We start from the raw sequence: 21,174 nt of genomic DNA, 5'->3' as shown, positions 1-21,174 counted from the left end.
TATTTGTATGTATCCGATCCACAAATATGCAAGTTCTATGTAACAAAGCTCATATAATTTTGGTATCATTTGAAAGCGTTTTGTCTACTGATAAATGAAATATAAATACATTACAGAAATATTTTACAGAATTTTCATTTCTTTTTTACTTATATATAGTCTTCAGTGATGCTTCAACAGAAATCCAGCCAGTGTAAGATTTTGCATTTCGCAGTCAAAATATTTAGTAGCAGTTCCTGCATATTATTTATAGTCATGCTATTTACTAATAATTGCTCAGCAGACACAACCCTTTCAAATGATAAAAAACAACAACAAGAAAACATGGTTCATCAGGCATCGAAATTTACCTATTTGCGGATCGGATACTTTTATGTTTTGAGAAATTTCAAAAATTTGTACAATCCCTTATGTATTTGCAATCATGCCATGTTCAATGTGGTTCCACCTTTTTCTTTTATATTAAAGGAAAAAAACAAAGTTATCTATTAGTTGTACTATAACGCACATTTGAAAAAAACCCTTAAAAGTGAGCAAAGTTGTATTTCGAAAAATAAATAGCTTCTCTTGAACATTACTGAGAATAAAACGTAACGAAAACAAAAAAGTAAATTTTGCAAGGTTTAATATAGAACTGAAAAATACTGAAGAAAAGACAAAAGAAGCAGTTAAAACATACTGTAGAATTAATGGAATATTCAATAACAGGCTGTATTTGTCGTTAAGCTTTTGCTCCAGTACCATGATTATCACGAACCATTAGACATAGCTACTACATGTACTTTGGTATCGTCAAAAGGTCAATTGTTTTCAAAACAACGTAGAGTTCTTTCCCAATACTTTGCTTTATCACCTGGATAAAGCCTTTTGATAAGCTTCCCGCTCTGCCATCATTTTGACCGGTTCTTTTGTAACAGTCTTCACTATGTATGGTTGAGTGTATCCATACTTGTGCATTAAAGTTGATACGTCCTCTTTTAATGTTGGGGTTTGTTCTTGTACATGGATTTCGAAGACACCGTAAACTGTACCTGTGCTGTAAACGTCTTTTAGTCTGAAAAAGAGAAATAATGGGGTCATGATGGCTTTTTTACAGTTGCTAAACTGACTTTGCTGAGCCAGTTTGTGGAACATCGTTCAAGTGATTCATGACGGCCTCACATGTCATTTTAAGTTATTCTTCTATATTTACGAATAGTCAATCGGAACCAACTGAACAAACCTGAGAAAAACGATACAAGCTTACTTCTCACCAAGCGTTCGATTCACGAGAATCCGTGAGAAGAATATGTTTTACTATTTACAGCTCTAAGCAGTCAAGCGGAACCATTTGAACATACTTGAGAAAGGGCCATCAAACGATACTTCCGGCAAACTTTAAAGGTGTTGATATAAGTAGTGAGAATTCATACGAACAAACTGCCACCACAAAATACCAGCCCGATTACGACAGGGCGCCTGGCTGTACAAACGCACCAATATATTTCACAAAAAGTCCACTAGCCCAACTAGATTAGTTTCGATATTATTTTATATACACGCTTGAATAGTATTACACATTCAGCCTGGTTCATCATTCATACACACAAACATATTGGGATATATATCAATGTAAAACTATTTGAATAGATTTGAAAAAGATCCATAATACCACAGTCACACATACGGCGCGGATAGCTACGTTTAGCTACGGACAGAAACGTAGTAATCCCTATCGATCCGTACCTGAGCCGTACGGATTGATATACGGGTTACTACTTTAAGGTACGGCTCAGGTACGAATCGATACGGATTACTACGTTTCTATCCGTGGCCAGACGTAGCTATCCGCGCCGTATGTGTGACTGGGGTATAATAGAATGTTTTGACCCAAAGTCCTAGAAACGCGAAATAAGTCAGTCAATTATTCTTCCTACCTTTAAGTCTAGTAGTATTCAAGCGATACAAAAGAATATGCACATTAATGAACATACACGTAAGCAGGTAAATCATCTGCAAGCAAACTAATACTAATCACTGATTGAGTAGAACGATTGTAATATTTCAAAACACGAGTTCCTATCGCTGAACTGTGAACTTTTAAACAAAATTGCTGTAATCGTCCAAATGGATTAAAATATGAACTTACTCTAAAATGTCATTCCGGAGATCATTTGGTACATCTGGAGTTGGAGTTTTTGGTTCGTATTTTTCTGTTATCGTTTGCTCCAAATATCCCTCTATTTCGAATATCATTTTGCCCATTATAGTAATAATCCTTTCGGCAGAGGCCATTGTCTTTTCCACATCACTTATAACTTTAGACATATCATTTTGCAGCGGATAGACAATGAAGTCAAATTTGTATGAAACAAGTCTGGTGAAATACTCGTGTTGGCTTGCACCGTGCTCTCCTCTTCCCATGTTTGCTTTACGTTTATAAGTCTTCAATATTTCTTCAAAGTTTTTACTGAAATCGTTTAGTTTTCGTAAATGATGCTTTGTATTTTTCGAAACAGATTCGACTAGTTTTTGCTCAAATTTTATTTCAACAAGGAGTTGGTTAACAACCCATGATGGAATATTGTACTTCGTAGCGCATGGTTCAACAATTGCGCATTTCACAAGTCGTGCCAGCTTATTTAAAAGAAGTTGTAGAAATATTTCATCAACACTAACTCGGTCACTTTCTTTTAAAGATTTACTTTCTGCTACTTTTCTCATGTCAGCAAGACCAATGTCATCTCGTAGAAAGGCCTGGATTGATCTAACTACAAGGTCGGTATAGATAATATCAATTTCCGAATTATATTGTTTCGTTTTCCGTACAAAACGATCTAGAAATGCCATAACTTTATGGAAGCCATCAATTAGCATTGTTTCAAGCAGTTCGGATATTTTACTACCAAGAACAGTGTCATGAGAACCAATAATTATTCTGTCTTGAAACGTTTGTACATCCGTGTCTTGAAGCTTACTAAGTATTACTTCATGAACTCTATTCCGAAACAAATCTTTCTCCTCGTCAGTGTGGTTCTGTTCGGTGTCAATTACAACAAACATGTATTCAAACAAATGTGGTTTTCCATTTCCGAAGTCGTCGAAGAATTTATCGATAACTGAACTGATGTCCTGAAAGTAAAACGCGAATTATTTAATTTCTAATTAAAAAAATAGTCGCTTTATTTCAGTCGAGCTAAAAACTGTAAATAGCGAATGCCAGAGAAAGACTTTAACTATAAAAGTTTTACTTCAGCATTACCAACAGTTCTTAGAAAACAAACTACATAATATATAATAAACATATAAGATAACGCAAGTATCACTGTCTTGTATATAAATTATATGTTAACGTTTATGTAAGCAGATATTTCGTATTTAACCTTTATGAATAGTTTCTGATATTGTTAGCTGATACATATGAGGGAAAAACAAAGACTTTGAATTCGATATCTGAATATGTAACACACTTCTATGCCCATTCTCATAACGCATCTTAAAATATTACAGCAAACCCAAAGTAGTCTGCTGACAGGTGCTTCCTCAAGACAGATAAATTTACACTTTTTGTGGTAAAGGGACTGACTCCCAGATCATACCACAACGGAAAAGAAAACAATTTAGGATATCTGACAGGAAATTATTTTTCCATTTCTTCGGATAGCTTTGAAAGTTAGTAACTGACAGATTGTGTGTTTTGGCAACGCATGGTACTTTTTTGTGCTAATTATCCAGTTCAAAACTGAAAATCGTTGGCATGTGGTACCAGAGGTAAACTACCTTAATTACAAAGCTTTATATAAATGGTTGCCAAATAAGAATACCTTCGTCATGTATTGGTCAATGTGGTAGGAAATTTCTACTGCATAGACAAACTGGTAAAGTCTCCAGCTCAAACCTGTTTTTTTTTTCTTAATTAAGCACTTTCTTAGAGAGTTAAGAAACAAAAAACTCCTGTTCTAATGTCCATGATGTGGCAAAACTTTAATTTCAAAGACAGATCATTTTAGAACGAAACTTGAACTCCAGTCCCGTTTAAATGGGAACAGAAGATACTGGTTTCTGTACGCAGGTTTCATTATAGTGGCCTTTATTCTTGCCATATCATTGCCTTTATTCAGAGGTGGTCTTGCCATATGAGGATTTCTGACATTTCTTTGTAGTGTTGCTTTTCTAGTATTAATATTTACTCAACAGGGCGCAGCAAGTACCTGGTCGCTGGCAGAGCAATATGAGGGTAACATACAGAACTGTTAACGAAGCCAGTTTTCAGTGCTAGTGTCTCCAAGGACCTAATTACTCTATCATTCGCAAAGACTAGTATTTTATATCGTACGTAGTCCATAAACGAGTATGTAAAATAGTCCCGAAACCTGAAACCTAAGACTTCGATGGCTTATAACACGCCAGTACTAGTCACAACAGGATACTATACTGTTAGTATAGGTGTATGCAGTGCTAGTATCTCGAGCTCATGGCTAGGGCATTTGTCATAGTACGCAGAGATAATGGGGGTAGCTCGGGCTATTTCCCCTTGATTATTAATTTTGGCAAATGGTGAATTTTAGCGTGTATCTGATGCAAAAATATTGCATGAAAAACCTTATTCTTTGTTAATCTTGTATATAAAATGTTTTATATTACTAGGTTTGTGCGTAATATTGCACGTACAATCTGTGTTTTAGCGATCCATGTTATACAAGTGCAAGTATTTATTCAAAACAAATGGTTAGTGGTGACACACTTTAAAAATATCATTATGATTGGATATAATTCAAGAGATATGCCTGTAAGCGTGTATACCATAGTTGTTACAAGGAATTTGCCATAACTCCAAACTGAATACTAGACTAGTAAACAAAGATATGCTTAGTTTCATAATACTGATAAAAATGTACCAACTCTGATACTGATACATTGCATAGGGAAAGCATTCCGGCAAAGGTCAGCGACGTCTACATTACGTCAACTTCGTTATAGGTAGTTCCCTTTTCTTCTTATATTCTGCAAAATGTTCCTTAAACCTTTTAAATTATTTCGCGGTTTTGCCATCGTGATCTCGCGCATCGCTTTCTCCAGCGATATGCAAAGCGCGAGATAACGATGGCTAAGCGCGAGATTGCGAAACTTAGCATTTTCGCGCTTCGCCATCGTGATTTCACGCTGAGGCCTGCACATGTGAGCGAATCATGAAGCGCAGAATCGCGATGACGAAGCGAAAAATTACGAAAATTGTCGATTTCACGCTCAGTGATCGTGATCTCGCGTTTCACCATTATGATTTCGCGCTTTGCCATCATTATCCCGCCCTTAGTGTATCGCCTCTTCATGATGGAGAAGCGTGAAACGTGAAATCACGATGGCGAAACGCGAGATGACAATGGCGAAGTGCGAAAGTACGAACATTTCAGGCTTTAACATTAGCATTGGGATGACATTGTAACAAAGATATTGAATCATAAAAAATAGTAAAAATTTAGCGTGATTGTTGATATATCTCAACAACATCTAAAACCAAGTATTAAACTGAAATCTTGATTTTATAATTTTTATAATTTTGTTTAAAGCCTTCCGAAATATAATACTTATAATTTAGTTACCAGTTAGGCCGCTGAAAAACTGTAATCACCAATTATAAAGAAAGAACATATTTATCTCACTGTAAAATGATTGTAGTATGACTTGTACCGGTGCCAGACCTCGGCAATACGCGTAGGATTTAACTAGGTGTAATTATTTGATTTCTATCATATTTTATTTTCTTCAACATTGGGACCATAGAATGATTGCTAATGTCTCTTTGCCTATTTTAGAATTAACATTTTATCAGTTTTTGACATTGTACTATAATCTTATTATAGAAATTTGCCTTTTTAAACACGTATGATTGTAATAGCTCACATAGTCAGTATTATTACAAAATAAGCAATCAAATAGTAGGATAATGAACTAAATTGCAAAACTGTCCATAAATTGTTATAAAACTACAAAGTCAATCCACGTGTTAAATCAACTAATTATATAAATCACTTTGCTCTACACATATGCATTAATGCCTAGGTAAGGAAAATGTTCGCTATATGTCTAAAACAAACTTGGGCTATAACGAACATATTTTGCTTGTCACGATGAGTTCGTTATCACTGGAGTTTACTGTTCTTTAAACAAAATATGAAGTAAGCAATGACTGCGTATGAAGCAATCTCCGTTGCATGATACAGACTTAGTTTAATTATGTATGCTTGCCAGATTTAACTACGCGGCTGCGTATCTGCGTAAAGGCAAATAGTATCATAACAAGTGCTAGATACAGCCTTGACAACGAAACTTCTCCTATGTATACTCCAGTACACATTAAGACTAAGACTAGTATCTGATATATTAAGAACATCCGATCAGTCGTAGAGGCATACACTTTCCAAATTATGTCCTTTCAATTGCAATAAAGTTTCAGTGTAAATATTATAAATTAGTTCAATACTCCAGTCCTCACCATAGATAAACATTCGTACAGCAAACAGGTTGTTGAATTTATAAAGTTTCTACACCGGAGCCTTTCCCTTTCAATAGCTGTATTTATATCGTTATTATAGGTAAAGCTGTAAGGGTCTGATCCAGTCAAGATAGCAACGCAGCAACATTCTAGTGTCAATATATCCAATTTGCGTAATACCATTGTACTCATCACAGCAAAATTAGTATCCAATATCGTTATTTGAGAAAAATGAGTGTTAAATATAGACTCGATTCCAAACACGTATCTCTTGCAAAAGCAATGAGGAAAATAATCACGCACTCAATAGAGCATTTGAAGTATCGGATATAGTCTGTAGATAAATATTGGTTTATTATAGTGTCGGTAACAAAGAATTTCCAGTGCCAGATCCTCCAAAGAGTAAAATACTCCATCATTCATCAGAGCATTAGTACTACTTTGTAGCGTTAGTAAAGCTTTGGTAAAGTAAGTACAAAATTCAGGTGCACTTACCAAAGCTGGATAAGGACTGTAATTCCTTTTATACGAAATGCATGTGAGAGTTTACTTCATTTTGAAAATGGATACCAAGTTTCATTTGAACCTTATGGAAACAGTCAGTAGGTAGAATTGATGACAAAATGTACAGATGCAGTTGTAACACGGTTTTGTCTAACAAATATTGTCAGCAGACAACGTTGCAGACAAGATTGGCACATTCTGAAAGGGGACTATTTAGAGTGTGCACTATTTGGTAGCAAGGGGTTAGCTGAGTAAGAAACAATTCTGATAAACACAATAAAGTGAAAATAAAGATATATCAAAGTGCAAAACAAAATGTGTACGGGCTATTAAAAGGCAATATTAAAAAAGAGGGTCATGATGGCCCTATATATCGCTCAACAGAGTTGATCTGGCCTACTGACCTTGTTTTTTACCCCACATGAGCCAGTTTCGAATTTAACCTAGAGATCATTAAGACAAACATTCTGACCAAGTTTCATAAAGATTGTAGCCTTTAGAGTGTTCACAAACTGTGCCTTTGATTTAACCGTGTGACCTAGTTTTTGACCCTAAATGACCCAGATTAAAACTTGACCTAGAGATCATCAAGACAAACATTCTTACCAAGTTTCATAAAGACTGAGTTACAGCTGTGGCCTATAGAGTGTTCACAAGCTTTTCCTTTGATCTGACCTACTGACCTACTTTTTGACCCCGCATGACCCAGTTTCAAAATGACATAGAGATCATCAAGGCAAACATTCTGACAAAGTTTCATAAATATTGGGTCACAACTGTGATCTCTAGAGTATTCACAAGCTTTTCCTTTGATCTGGCCTACTGACCTAGTTTTTGATCCCACATGACCCACATTCAAATCTGACTTAGAGATCATCAAGACGAACATTCTGACAAAATTTCATAAAGATTGAGTCAAACTGTTGGCCTCTAGAGTGTTCACAAGCTCTTCCTTTGATCTAGTCTACTGGCCTAGTTTTTGATCCAACATGGCACAGATTGTAAACTGGCCTAGAGATCATCAAGACAAACATTCTGACCAAGTTTCATAAACATTGAGTCATAGCTGTGGCCTTAAGAGTGTTCACAAGCTTTTCCTTTGATCTGACCTACTGACCTAGTTTTTGATCCACATAACCCAGTTTCATATATGGCCTAGAGATCGTCGAGGCAAACATTCTGGCCTAGTCTCATAAAGACTGGGTCACAAATGTGGCCTCTAGAATGTTCACAAGCTTTTCCTTTTGTCTGACCTACTGACCTAGTTTTAAATCCAACATGACCCACAAACCTGACCTAGAGATCATCAAGACAAACATTCTGACAAACTTTCATAAAGATTGGGTCAAAATATTGGCCTCTAGAGTGTTCACAATCTCTTCCTTTGATCTAGTCTACTGACCTCATAAAGACTGGGTCACAAATGTGGCCTCTAGAGTGTTCAAAGCTTTTCCTTTGATCTGACCTACTGTCCTCGTTTTTAATCCCACATGACCCACATTCAAACCTGACCTAGAGATCATCAAGACAAACATTCGAAATTTCATAAAGATTGGGTCAAAATGTTGGCCTCTAGAGTATTCGCAAGCTTTTCCTTTAATTTGAACAGGTGACCTAGTTTTTGAACCAACATGACCCAGTTCAAACTTGACCTAGAGATCATCAAGACAAACATTCTGACCAAGATTCGTAAAGACTGGGTCGCAAATTTGGAGTCTAGAGTGTTCACAAGCTTTTCCTTTGATCTTGCCTACTGACCTAGTTTTTGACCCCACATAACCCAGTTTCATATATGGCCTAGAGATTGTCAAGACAAACATTCTGACTAAGATTCATAAAGATTGGGTCACAAATGTGGCCTCTAGAGTGTTCATAAGCTTTACCTTTGACCTGGCCTACTAACCTAGTGTTTAACCCAACATGACCCAGATTCAAACCTGACCTAGAGATCATCAAGAAAACGTTCTGCCAAACATTCATAAAAAATGGGTCAAACCTTTGGTCTCTAGAGTGTTCCTTTGATTTGCCCGGGTGACCTAGTTTTTAACCCAACATGACCCAGATTCGAACTTGACCTATAGATAATCAAGACAAACATTCTGACTAATTCTAATGAGTTTCAAACTTGAACTGGTCTCTAGAGTGTTGATAAAATTTTCCTTTAATCTGGCCCAGTGACCTAGTTTTTGACTCCGAATGCCCCAGTTTCAAATATGACCTAGAAATCATCAAGACAAACATTCTGACTAAGTTTCATAAAGATTGAGTCATAGCTGTGGCCTTTAGAGTATTCATAAGCTTTTCCTTTGATCTGGCCTACTGACCTAGTTTTTGATCCCACATGAACCACATTCAAACCTAACTTAGAGATCATCAAGACGATCATTCTGACACAATTTCATAAAAATTGAGTCAAAATGTTGGCCTCTAGAGTGTTCACAAGCTCTTCCTTTGATCTAGTATACTGACCTAGTTTTTTTGACCCAACATGGCACAGATTGAAAATTGGCCTAGAGATCATCAAGACAAACATTCTGACCAAGTTTCATAAACATTGAGTCATAGCTGTGGCCTTTAGAGTGTTCACAAGCTTTTCCTTTGATCTGACCTACTGACCTAGTTTTTGATCCACATAAGCCAGTTTCATATATGGCCTAGAGATCGTCGAGGCAAACATTCTGGCCTAGTCTCATAAAGACTGGGTCACAAATGTGGTCTAGAGTGTTCACAAGCTTTTCCTTTGGTCTGACCTACTGACCTAGTTTTTAATTTTTTACTGACCCCACATAACCCAGTTTCATATATGGCCTAGAGATTGTCAAGACAAACATTCTGACTAAGATTCATAAAGATTGGGTCACAAATGTGGCCTCTAGAGTGTTCATAAGCTTTACCTTTGACCTGGCCTACTAACCTAGTGTTTAACCCAACATGACCCAGATTCAAACCTGACCTAGAGATCATCAAGAAAACGTTCTGCCAAACATTCATAAAAATGGGTCAAACCTTTGGGTTTCTCTAGAGTTTCCTTTTGATTTGCCCGGGTGACCTAGTTTTTAACCCAACATGACCCAGATTCGAACTTGACCTATAGATAATCAAGACAAACATTCTGACTAATTCTAATGAGTTTCAAACTTGAACTGGTCTCTAGAGTGTTGATAAAATTTTCCTTTAATCTGGCCCAGTGACCTAGTTTTTGACTCCGAATGCCCCAGTTTCAAATATGACCTAGAAATCATCAAGACAAACATTCTGACTAAGTTTCATAAAGATTGAGTCATAGCTGTGGCCTTTAGAGTATTCACAAGCTTTTCCTTTGATCTGGCCTACTGACCTAGTTTTTGATCCCACATGAACCACATTCAAACCTAACTTAGAGATCATCAAGACGATCATTCTGACAAAATTTCATAAAAATTGAGTCAAAATGTTGGCCTCTAGAGTGTTCACAAGCTCTTCCTTTGATCTAGTATACTGACCTAGTTTTTTTGACCCAACATGGCACAGATTGAAAATTGGCCTAGAGATCATCAAGACAAACATTCTGACCAAGTTTCATAAACATTGAGTCATAGCTGTGGCCTTTAGAGTGTTCACAAGCTTTTCCTTTGATCTGACCTACTGACCTAGTTTTTGATCCACATAAGCCAGTTTCATATATGGCCTAGAGATCGTCGAGGCAAACATTCTGGCCTAGTCTCATAAAGACTTGGTCACAAATGTGGTCTAGAGTGTTCACAAGCTTTTCCTTTGGTCTGACCTACTGACCTAGTTTTTAATTTTTTACTGACCCCACATAACCCAGTTTCATATATGGCCTAGAGATTGTCAAGACAAACATTCTGACTAAGATTCATAAAGATTGGGTCACAAATGTGGCCTCTAGAGTGTTCATAAGCTTTACCTTTGACCTGGCCTACTGACCTAGTGTTTAACCCAACATGACCCACATTCAAACCTGACCTAGAGATTATCAAGACAAATATTCTGACCAAGTTTCAAAACGATTGAGTTACAGCTGTGTTCTCTAAAGTATTCACAATCTCTTCCTTTGATCTGACCGGGTGACCTAGTTTTTGACCCCACTTGACCTAGAATCAAACTTAACCTATAGGTAATCAAGACAAACATTCTTACTAATTCTAATGAGTTTCAAACTTGAATTGTGGTCACTAGAGTGTTGGCAAGATTTCCCTTTGATCTGGCCTGGTGACCTAGTTTTTGACCCAGCATGACCCAGTTTCAAACCTGACCTAGAAATCATTAAGACAAACATTCTGACCCAGTTTCAAAAAGATTGATTCTCAACTGTGGCCTCTAAAGTATTCACAAGTTTTTCCTTTGATTTGAACGGCTGACCTAGTTTTTGACCAAACATGACCCAGATTCGACCTTGACCTAGAAATCATCAAGGCAAACATTCTGACCAAGTTTATAAAGATTGGATCACAAATTTGGCGTCTAGCGTATTCGCAAGCTTTTCCTTTGATATTGCCTACTGACCTAGGTTTTTACCCCACGTAATCCAGTTGCGGATATGACCTAGAGATCGTCGAGGCAAACATTCTGGCCTAGTTTCATAAAGATTGGGTCACAAATGTGGCCTCTAGAGTGTTCACAAGCTTTTCCTTTGATCTAGCTTCTGACCTAGTTTTTTAACCCAATGACTCGGACTCGAACTTGACCTATACATAATCAAGACAAACATTCTGACTAATTCTAATGAGTTTCAAACTTGAACTGTGGTCTCAAGAGTGTTGACAGATTTTCCTTTTATCTGGCCTGATGACTTAGTTTTTGACTCCACATGACCCAGTTTCAAATTTGACCTAGAAATTATTAAGACAAACATTCTGACCCGATTTCAAAACGATTGAGTCACAACTGTGGCCTCTAAATGATTCACAATCTTTTCCTTTGATTTGACTGGGTGACCTAGCTTTTGACCCCACATGACCTAGAAATCATCAAGACAAACATTCTGATCAAGTTTCATAAAGTTTGGGTCAATAAAAGTGGCCTCTAGACTGTTAACAAGCTTTTCCTTTGATCTGGCCTATGACCTAGTTTTTAACCAAACATGACACAGTTTCGAACCTGAACTAGAGATCATCAAGGCAAACATCACAAATTTGGCGTCTAGAGTGTTCACAAGCTTTTCCTTTGATCTTGCCTACTGTCTTAGGTTTTTACCCCCCACATAACCCAGTTGCGGATATGACCTAGAGACCGTCGAGGCAAACATTCTGACCAAGTTTTATAAAGTTTGGGTCACAAATGTGGCCTCTAGACTGTTCAAAAGCTTTTCCTTTGATTTGGCCTACTGACCTAATTCATGACCTCACATGACCCAGTTTCAAACTTCACCTAGAAATCATCAAGACAAATATTCTGACAAAATTTCATAAAGATTATGTCACAAATGTGGCCTCTAGTGTGTTCACATGCTTTTCCTTTGATCTGATCTACTGACCTAGTTTTTGACCCAACATGACCCAGTTTCAAACTAGACCTAGAGATCATCACGACTAACATCCTGACCAAGTTTCATAAAGATTGGGTCACAAATTTGGCCTCTAGAGTGTTCACAAGGCAAATGTTGACGGACGACGGACGACGCACTGTTGCAAGACGCATGACGGACGCCGACGGACGCCGGACAATGACCGGTCACAATAGCTCACCTTGAGCACTTTTTGTTCTGGTGAGCTAAAAACAAGAAACTAAAATTTGTTTTGGTCTGTGGGTGGAAGAGGGTAAAGCGGTTGAGGCGGGTGATGGGGTTTGATAAGAAGAATCACAAGAAAAATAAAAGTAAAAAAGTCTGGGGTGATGTGTGGGGGTCTAGGTAAGGGTGTGAATGATGTTGGCAAGGAGCGGACAGTAAAACCAAAATGTTGTTGGATGGATCGGAGCTGTAAATGGTGGGTGTAGGCAGAGTGACGGACACACATTTTTTACATCACCCACTCCACTTCAAAGCAGGGAATAATAAAATGATAGCGAGATTTATGGTACTAAAATGGCAAACAAGTGTGGCAAGTATCATTTAGTTGTGATTTATAGTTACTGAAATACTAACTTTGCTGAAAATCGTAAAAAGGGTTTTGTTATTAAGAGGGCTATGAAGGCCCTGTATCGCTCACCTGACCTGCTGACCTAAAGATCATCAAGATTAACATTCTGACCAAGTTTCATAAAGATATACTCAGTTCAAAAAGAAAGTGTGCACTTTTTAAGTTTAAATATTTCAAAATATTCCCCGACGTTTTTGTTTCATTTTTTCATACACTAACTCTCAGGTATAACTCAAAATCTAAAATGCATACCAATTTGTTTACGAACTGATTTAAATTTTGGTACCAAACATTGTAAGTTTTCATGAAAATAACCAAGAAAAAATAACAGAAAACTAAGTGCACACTTTCTTTTGGAACTGAGTGTATGGTTATATATGTGATCTCTAAAGTGTTAACTAGCTTTTCCTTTGATTTAACCCGATGCCCTAGTTTTTGATCCCACTTGACCCAGATTTGAATCTGACCTATAGATCATCAAGATCAACATTCTGACCAAATTTCATTAAGATATGGTCATAAATGTGGCCTCTACAGTGTTAACTAGCTTTTCCTTTATTTGACCTGGTGACCTAGTTTTTAAGCGTACATGACTCAGATTCAACCAGGACCTTGAGACCATCACGATTAACATTCTGACTAATATTCATGAAGATACAGTCGTAAATGTGGCCTCTACAGTGTTAAAAAGCTTTACCTTTGATTTGACCAGGTGACCTAGTTTCTGACCCCAGATGACCCAATATTAAACTTGTCCAAGATTTTATTGAGGATAATATTCTGACCAAGTTTCATTAAGATTGGGCCAAAATTGTGACCTCTAGAGTGTTAACAAATTTTTCCATTGATTTGACCTGGTGACCTAGTTTTTGACCCCAGATAACCCAATATCAAATTCATCCTAGATTTTATTGAGAGTACCATTCTGACCAAGTTTCATCAAGATTAAGCTAAAATTATGACTTCTAGAGTGTTAACAAGCTTTACCTTTGATTTGACCTGGTGACCTAGTTTTTAACCCCAGATAACCCAATATTTAACTCGTCCAAGATTTTATCAAGAGTAATATTCTGATCAAGTTTCATTAAGATTAAGTTAAAATTGTGACCTCTAGAGTGTTAACAAGCTTTTTCTTTGATTTGCCTTGTGACCTAGTTTTTGATCCCAGATGACCCTATATCAAAACTTGTCCAAGATTTTATTGAGAGTAGCATTCAGACCAAGTTTCATTAAGATTGGGCCAAAATTGTGGCCTCTAGAGTGTTAACAAGCTTTTCCTTTGATTTAACCTGGTCACCTAGTTTTTGACCCCAGATGACCCAATATCAAACTCGTCCAAGGGTTTATTAAGAGTAATATTCTGACCAAGTTTCATTAAGATTGGGCCAAAATTGTGACATCTAGAGTGTTAACAAGCTTTTCCTTTCATTTGACCTGGTGACCTAGTTTTTAATCCCAGATAACTCTATATCAAACTCGTCCAAGATTTTATTGAGAGTTACATTCTGACCAAGTTTCATTAAGTTTGGGTTAAAATTGTGACCTCTCGAGTGTTAACAAGCTTTTCCTTTGATTTGACCTGGTGACCTAGTTTTTCTAAAATACAAGAGAAAAAGATATTAACTTTTCTTCCAAATTATGCTAATTTTTGATGACCTGTAGTTTGCCTCTGTGTGTTGCTGAACTGTCGGGGTAGTACTTACTGATTAATTTTATATTCAAACCCATTTTGTCATTAAATATACTCCTACCTTCAATCCAGTCTGGTCCAGCGAGTCTGTTTTCGTGTAGCACAAGAACCATGAGATACTTGATGGTTCTTTGAGATCTGAAATCTTTTCTATTTCAAATGGCTTTGTTGAAACAACAATATGTGCAAATTCAAGTTCACTGTCTCCTATGATGTATACATTCAACTTCTTCGTAAATTTGTCGTTTAAGTCATCGATTTCCTGAATGGCTTTCTCAACATGGAAACTTTTTGGGAATGCACCTGTAAGATATTTAAGATTTATAATATGTTATAAATATAATGTACACGTATTATACAATTATCGACTTTTTCATAGGTTAATATCAGAATTTATCAACCCGAAAAGAGATATATTCACCGATGATTAAATGTATAGTCAGTATTGTATCTTTAATAAAGAAATAAGGAATAAATTTAGCCCAGATCAGGTTGATATTGGTTTTCCAAGCACCTACTTCGATCTATTTTTATTTTCGTACTATTTATAACCCAAGATAAATTGATATGATATGTACTCATTACTTTTAGAACCGTTTTCAGCCAATCAGAGAAACAATAGAATACAGTCATGTAATAAATTCTGTTATTTACTAGTGGTTTCACAGTCTTTATAAAGTCATGTGAAATTGATTTTCTGCCAATAAAAGCTTTGATCTAACAATAAGTTTTAAGTCTTCGCAAAAGAATTTTGGCAAGGCTTCAAATATTTTAATGGTGTATTGAAATATAGACTGACAGGTCATTATGTTAACATAAAAAAGCTATTGTTCAATGAAATGTTTAACATTTGCCATCTCATATGTAAAATAATACTATCTGATATAAAGATATAATTTTAATCAACCCAGAAACTCCCTTTAAAACATTACTCTCATTTATTATTAGGATAGCAATTGTATTCGTTATGCAAATTAAATTATGTCAATTCAACCATTAAAAAGTGTGCATTTTTATTCATTTTAAAAAAATACATGTATGTCAGTGAAGTCAGAAACTATTGTAACTGTACATAACAAATGGAACAGATAGAACAGTGAAATGATATACAGTTGCTCCGGCATTGGAACATTCTTTTAAATCCTTGTAATATTAAATTCCTATAAGAGAACATTTTCATTTTACTGAATATCACAATTAAATGATATCATAATGTGACAAGCATGTAAGTCAAGCTAAAGAGCTGATAATACGAATGATTTTTTTTTAAAAAAAAAAAAGGTTAAATGAATAGATATCATATCTGTCGGTCAATTGTTATTCTGCGTATGTAATCTACAATTCTAACACGTCCCGATTTATTTTCAGAAGATTGTGTGTAATTATACAACAATTCATTTTTCTGACGTCACAATTATTAAGTCATACCATCAAACTGTGTAACGGCGTGCTGGAAAAGAAACCAACAGGCAAATATTAAATGGATGTCGTCAAGGGTGCACTTTAAAATCCTTGGTAACGTGTTAGAATTGAAATGATATATCTGATTTAGTGATTTGCTCCCGAATAAAATCATTGTTTGTCATTCAGATGCGTATTATCATAGGCCCTACCACTTGGGCTGCGCCCTCGTGATATAATTCCTTTACATGTGCACTCCAAACTATGATTTTATTCAGCGACAAATTATAAAATTATATATATTATTTCTCAAACAATGACTGAACATAGAAACTGATCACAAAACACCCGAATATTCCAGTCAGCTTCCGTAAAACCGCATTTTAACTCTTTCTATTTAATATTGTCTCATACGCTAATCTCAAAAGACTCACCAATTATTCGTTTGAACCTTGGTACAAGGTCCCCAAGTCTTCTTTGGAAGTAATGCACTCTTGGATACACTCTCAACGTCTCCACCTCATGCCTTTTTACCGGCATTTTTGTCGACAGACTCATCTGAAACAGAAAGAGACACAGACAGTTGCCAATGTGCTCATCCTACTTGCCATTATTTAGAAATTTAGAAATGACTTAAATTTAAAGAATTGTACATAAAAGGAAGACATCTTTAAGTTCTAGGCATTTTTTAGATATATTTACATTAGTTCAATCTGTTAATGTATAAAATACTCTCTTTAAATAGCATCAGTCACGCAACAGAAAATCAAGATGAAAATAAAATGACTTCTAAAAAAAACATGATAAGAATATAACTGGAATCGTGTTACTGGATACCTGAAAATAAGTGTATAATTGGAGTCAAATCGTATACTTACTGCTAATTCTCCTGAATTAATAGAACACGAATGAGTATTTTACACCAACTGAAGGGAAACCATTATTTACGTATTCTTTAAAAATATCAGTGGTTATGCTTATTTCAGTCGTTAGGGAAATGGTTGTAAAAACCTTATCAGAAACATGTCTTATATAACGCGACGCCTGCCGTCTTGAACGTTATAATGAAATTATGCCCTAATTTCTCAAATTCACTGCCAATCTGTATGGGATCGAGGTTTTTGAAAAAGCCTCCTAGGCCTATAAATAATCCGAGTAAGTAAATGTCTTACCTACATGAATTTTTTACTTTCTAATTTTAAACATGCGAAAATATATTTAATTGCGTAAAACTGTTCAAGGTACATTTTACAAATACCCATAAAGTTACAGCTCGCTAAGAATTTGTAAAATCATGCTCACTTGATTTTTATTACCATGATTACATTAAACTTAGGTATCCAGAAACAATTTTCTGAAAATATAAGTGAGACTAATGCTTTTGAATTGCCAATAAAGACATCATGTGATCATGAAATATTGCTTACTTTACTTATATTTCCACGACGGTTATTTCAAGTGCTTGTTACAGATGTCTTCCTACTGACACTTGTTAATTAAAGGCCAGTCTGGTGCACAGGTGGCAGTAACGTACCTAGGATACAGTATGGGTCCATGAGCCATATGCACTTAAATTTATTACAATTATAATGTTTTCTTAGGAAAAAAATGACAAAAAGCCATTTTGAAAAATTTTTTGCTCCTGTGACAATGAGCCATGAGAAAGGTAGATATGAACAGTTTGACACGTGCATTGCTTCCAGGTCCGTATTTTTTTTCAAAACAATATTTCCTTATCAATGATTGGTCGCCTTCTAGGCAAAAGATTAATCTTTCAGAAAAACCTTACTTCAAAACCCAGTTCCAAACCGTTTACGCATCACGAGCGAGCAACGGCGTACGAAACGATAGTGATTTCTCCACCCGAATAAACATTATAATTGTAATAAATTTAAGTGCATATGGCTCATGGACCCATACTGTATCCTATGTACGTTACTGCCACCTGTGGTCTGGTGTAGGCCCTACACCCAAATTGTAGGAGGAGTTTCCTGTAAAACTATGTGAATGTGATTAAAGTCAAGAAACGGTCAGTTTGTTCCATCCAGGTGAATCAGCTGACTGACCCTGATAAAAGATATTAGTAGAGTATTTGATCCCTGATGATCACCTACACATGTAGTTAAGGTCAGAGGAAGTATTTATATTTACTGCTAGAATTTAGTTGATTGAAGAAAAATGGAAGATACTAGGGGGATAATTTGAACTCTTTTGGTAGAGGACCACTAGATGATGCTACAAACCAAATATCAAAGCCCTAGGCCATGTGGTTTTGTACAAGAAGATTTTCAAAGTTTTCCCTATATAAGTCTATATAAACCATGTGACCCCTGGGGCGGGGCCATATTTGACCCTAAGGGGATAATTTGAACTCTTTTGGTAGAGGACCACTAGATGATGCTACACACCAGATATCAAAGCCCTAGGCCCTGTGGTTTTGGACAAGAAGATTTTTAAAGTTTTTCCTTTCGGTTGCCATGGCAACCACAGTTCTGCATGGAATTCAATTCTTTGAACAACTTTGAAAGGGGGCCACCCAAGGATCATTCCTGTGAAGTTTGGTGTAATTCTGCCCAGTGGTTTTTTAGAAATTGTTGACGCACGACTGACGACGGACATCAAGCGGTCACAATAGCTCACCTTGTATATATGTGTAATATATAAACAATGCACCCTTGTTCGCAATTCGCGCTTTGCATTATGGTATATCTACGGTGTGTTCTATTTATATTTCGGTCATCAATATTATTTTATTTATTTGATGTGTGCCTCATTCGCAAGTGTTTAAACTTTTATCACCATTCTGTGTATTTTGTAAAATTTAGTATAGGCATATACATGTATAGCGCTCTCTCGTATGTAAGGATCGTGTAATGTTTTCTAAATAATATTCCCTCACAGATAATCTTCCTTCAGGAAAATGTACAATATAAGATACTATATTTATGCATAGATACACATGTATTCGGTACAATTTCGTTTGACAAAACATGAATTATCAACGTGGAAACCCACAGGTCGCCCAAACTGACAAATGTTGCAAGCTCGCTTTGACTAAATGGTGCTACTGTATCACAATTTCATCAAATTGTAAGCTCGTGAAAATAGGCGCAGCTATGGTATTAATACTCGACTTTTTGAAATGGCAATCTGTAGAAAGTCGTCGGATAACAGATTTGACCAACTTAAAAATTAAATTGTTTCAAGGCAGATTCTGCTCACTTCAGCTAAATTCATTTGAGTCGCACCATGAGTAAACCAACATAGTGCATTTGCGACCAGCATGGACCCAGATCAACTTGCGGATCCGCACAGTCTGGTCAGGATCCAATCTGTTCGCTAACGGTTTCTCTAGATGCATAGGCTTTGAAAGCAAACAGCATGGATCCTGACCAGACTGCGCAGATGCGCAGTCTGGTCTGGATCCATGCTGGTCGCAAACGCACTATGATGGTTTTCTCATGGTGCGGCTCAATATATCTGGGTTGATACAAATATATGTATCAAAATTAAAACGGTTTCGTTTCGCCAGTTACATATTTTTCGATTTTTTTCTCGGTCTGACTAAAATTGTAAGTTTGTCTGACTAAATGTCCAGCATTTTTGCGAAGCCTGCTGTTATGTCTAGCGGACTTTTGAGTATAACAGATGGAGTGATAATTAATGCACCTCTAAAATACACTGGCTGCAGAACTGACATTCTGAGGTGCATTTGTGGTGCATGTTTGGGGAGTTTTCTTTCACAAAAATCTCATGAAAACCACAGCTATCTGATAAGGACTAAATCAGTGTGTATATATTAATGACAGGCACTGTCCAAAAGCTTTAGAAAGAAATCTTAAAAGCTGAATGATTTGGAGAAAAAGCTTATATTATTTATTTATAGTAAAACACCGTCGATGTAATTTATGTTGTAGTTTTCGTCACAAATAATCAAAAAGGACCAACACTATTCGTTAAAGACTGAAGTAGTGTGTATGTAAACAATGACTGGCAGTGAAAAAGGATTAATTTTGAAACCAAAGCTGAATATTTTGCAAAAAAAGTTTTTCTGGTTTATATTAAGAATTCCTCAGATGTCACTTTCTTTGTAATATTTTACACATTGATTAGCAGCCACCATCAGCGTTTTGAGCGCTTTGATTGAATATGCAATGATTGACATCTTGTGTGTGAAGCCTTTCCTTTTATACTGAGTCCTGGTTATTTGAAAAATAAATCGACAATCACAGTCATTTGGACTCAACCACCGAGTCCGTATAAAAAGCAAAACATTACCTTGTGCAATTATCCGGGAAAATAATTTGCAGGTGTCTTTTTTAGAGTGTCAAGTTTTATCAACCTATTAACAGATTCCGAAAAAAAGAACTCGCGCATCGCCATCATCCCTAAAATATAAATAATCCTGTTTATCGCGTCGAAAAGTAAAGCGTAAATGCTTATACTAGACTACACAAAACTAACTCATTGTGAAATAATCTCATGGGTTTTTATACTGTTTCTAAAACTAAACACAAAGTTCTGCGTAGTTTGAGCACCATCCTGTATTCTATGGGTTTTATGGGTTTTAAAAATAGATTGTTTTATTATTAGCTCTCTATTTATAACAATCAACGGTATATTCCAATCGGAAAGCCTCGGCCATCTCCGGAATCCTCCGTTAGAATGTGATCAGAGTGCGGTATATTCGTGACCGTACCTTGCCGGAATCAAATACGCAATTACGGTGAATACGGAAATACCATGTATTCTATTTATAGTATCAAATGGGTTTTACAGATTTAAAAATAGATTAAATTATTATTAGTACTCTATTTATAACAATCAATTAGGGTTGGGCACATGAGTACAAATCTTTATTGCAGGCCGCAGGTATATTGGAATACAACAAGTAGTGTAGCACATGGGGACTGGGTGATTTCACGTGACTTTTTACCGATATGCGATTGGCTTATCGCATTTATGGAACGCCGTTTTTGCAATATAGCTGGCACTCTATATGACATATAGAGAAATGTTTGTGACTT

The 21,174-nt window shown here is 36.1% G+C and overlaps 1 protein-coding gene across 2 annotated transcripts; it reads right to left on the bottom strand.

Annotated features, from left to right (window-relative positions):
- Positions 1-608: 608 nt before the first annotated feature.
- LOC123551963 (uncharacterized) lies at positions 609-20,635 on the bottom strand. 2 transcript variants are annotated; one of them, XM_053541514.1, is made up of 5 exons: positions 20,426-20,635; positions 16,582-16,705; positions 14,808-15,049; positions 2,129-3,111; positions 609-1,054 (listed from the first exon to the last, which is right to left on the bottom strand). In XM_053541514.1, exons 2-5 carry the CDS (start codon positions 16,703-16,705, stop codon positions 850-852), a joined length of 1,554 nt encoding a protein of 517 aa, XP_053397489.1. In that variant the 5' UTR covers positions 20,426-20,635; the 3' UTR covers positions 609-849. The 2 variants fall into 2 exon arrangements, with proteins under 2 accessions (XP_053397489.1, XP_053397490.1); XM_053541515.1 differs by lacking the exon at positions 20,426-20,635 and adding an exon at positions 17,575-17,629.
- Positions 20,636-21,174: the final 539 nt, after the last annotated feature.

This window comes from Mercenaria mercenaria, chromosome 4, assembly GCF_021730395.1.
Source record: "Mercenaria mercenaria strain notata chromosome 4, MADL_Memer_1, whole genome shotgun sequence".
Classification (NCBI taxonomy): Eukaryota; Metazoa; Mollusca; class Bivalvia; order Venerida; family Veneridae; genus Mercenaria; species Mercenaria mercenaria.
The sequence above is the reverse complement of the archived record's forward strand: the minus strand, read 5'-3'. Positions and strand labels throughout refer to the sequence as shown.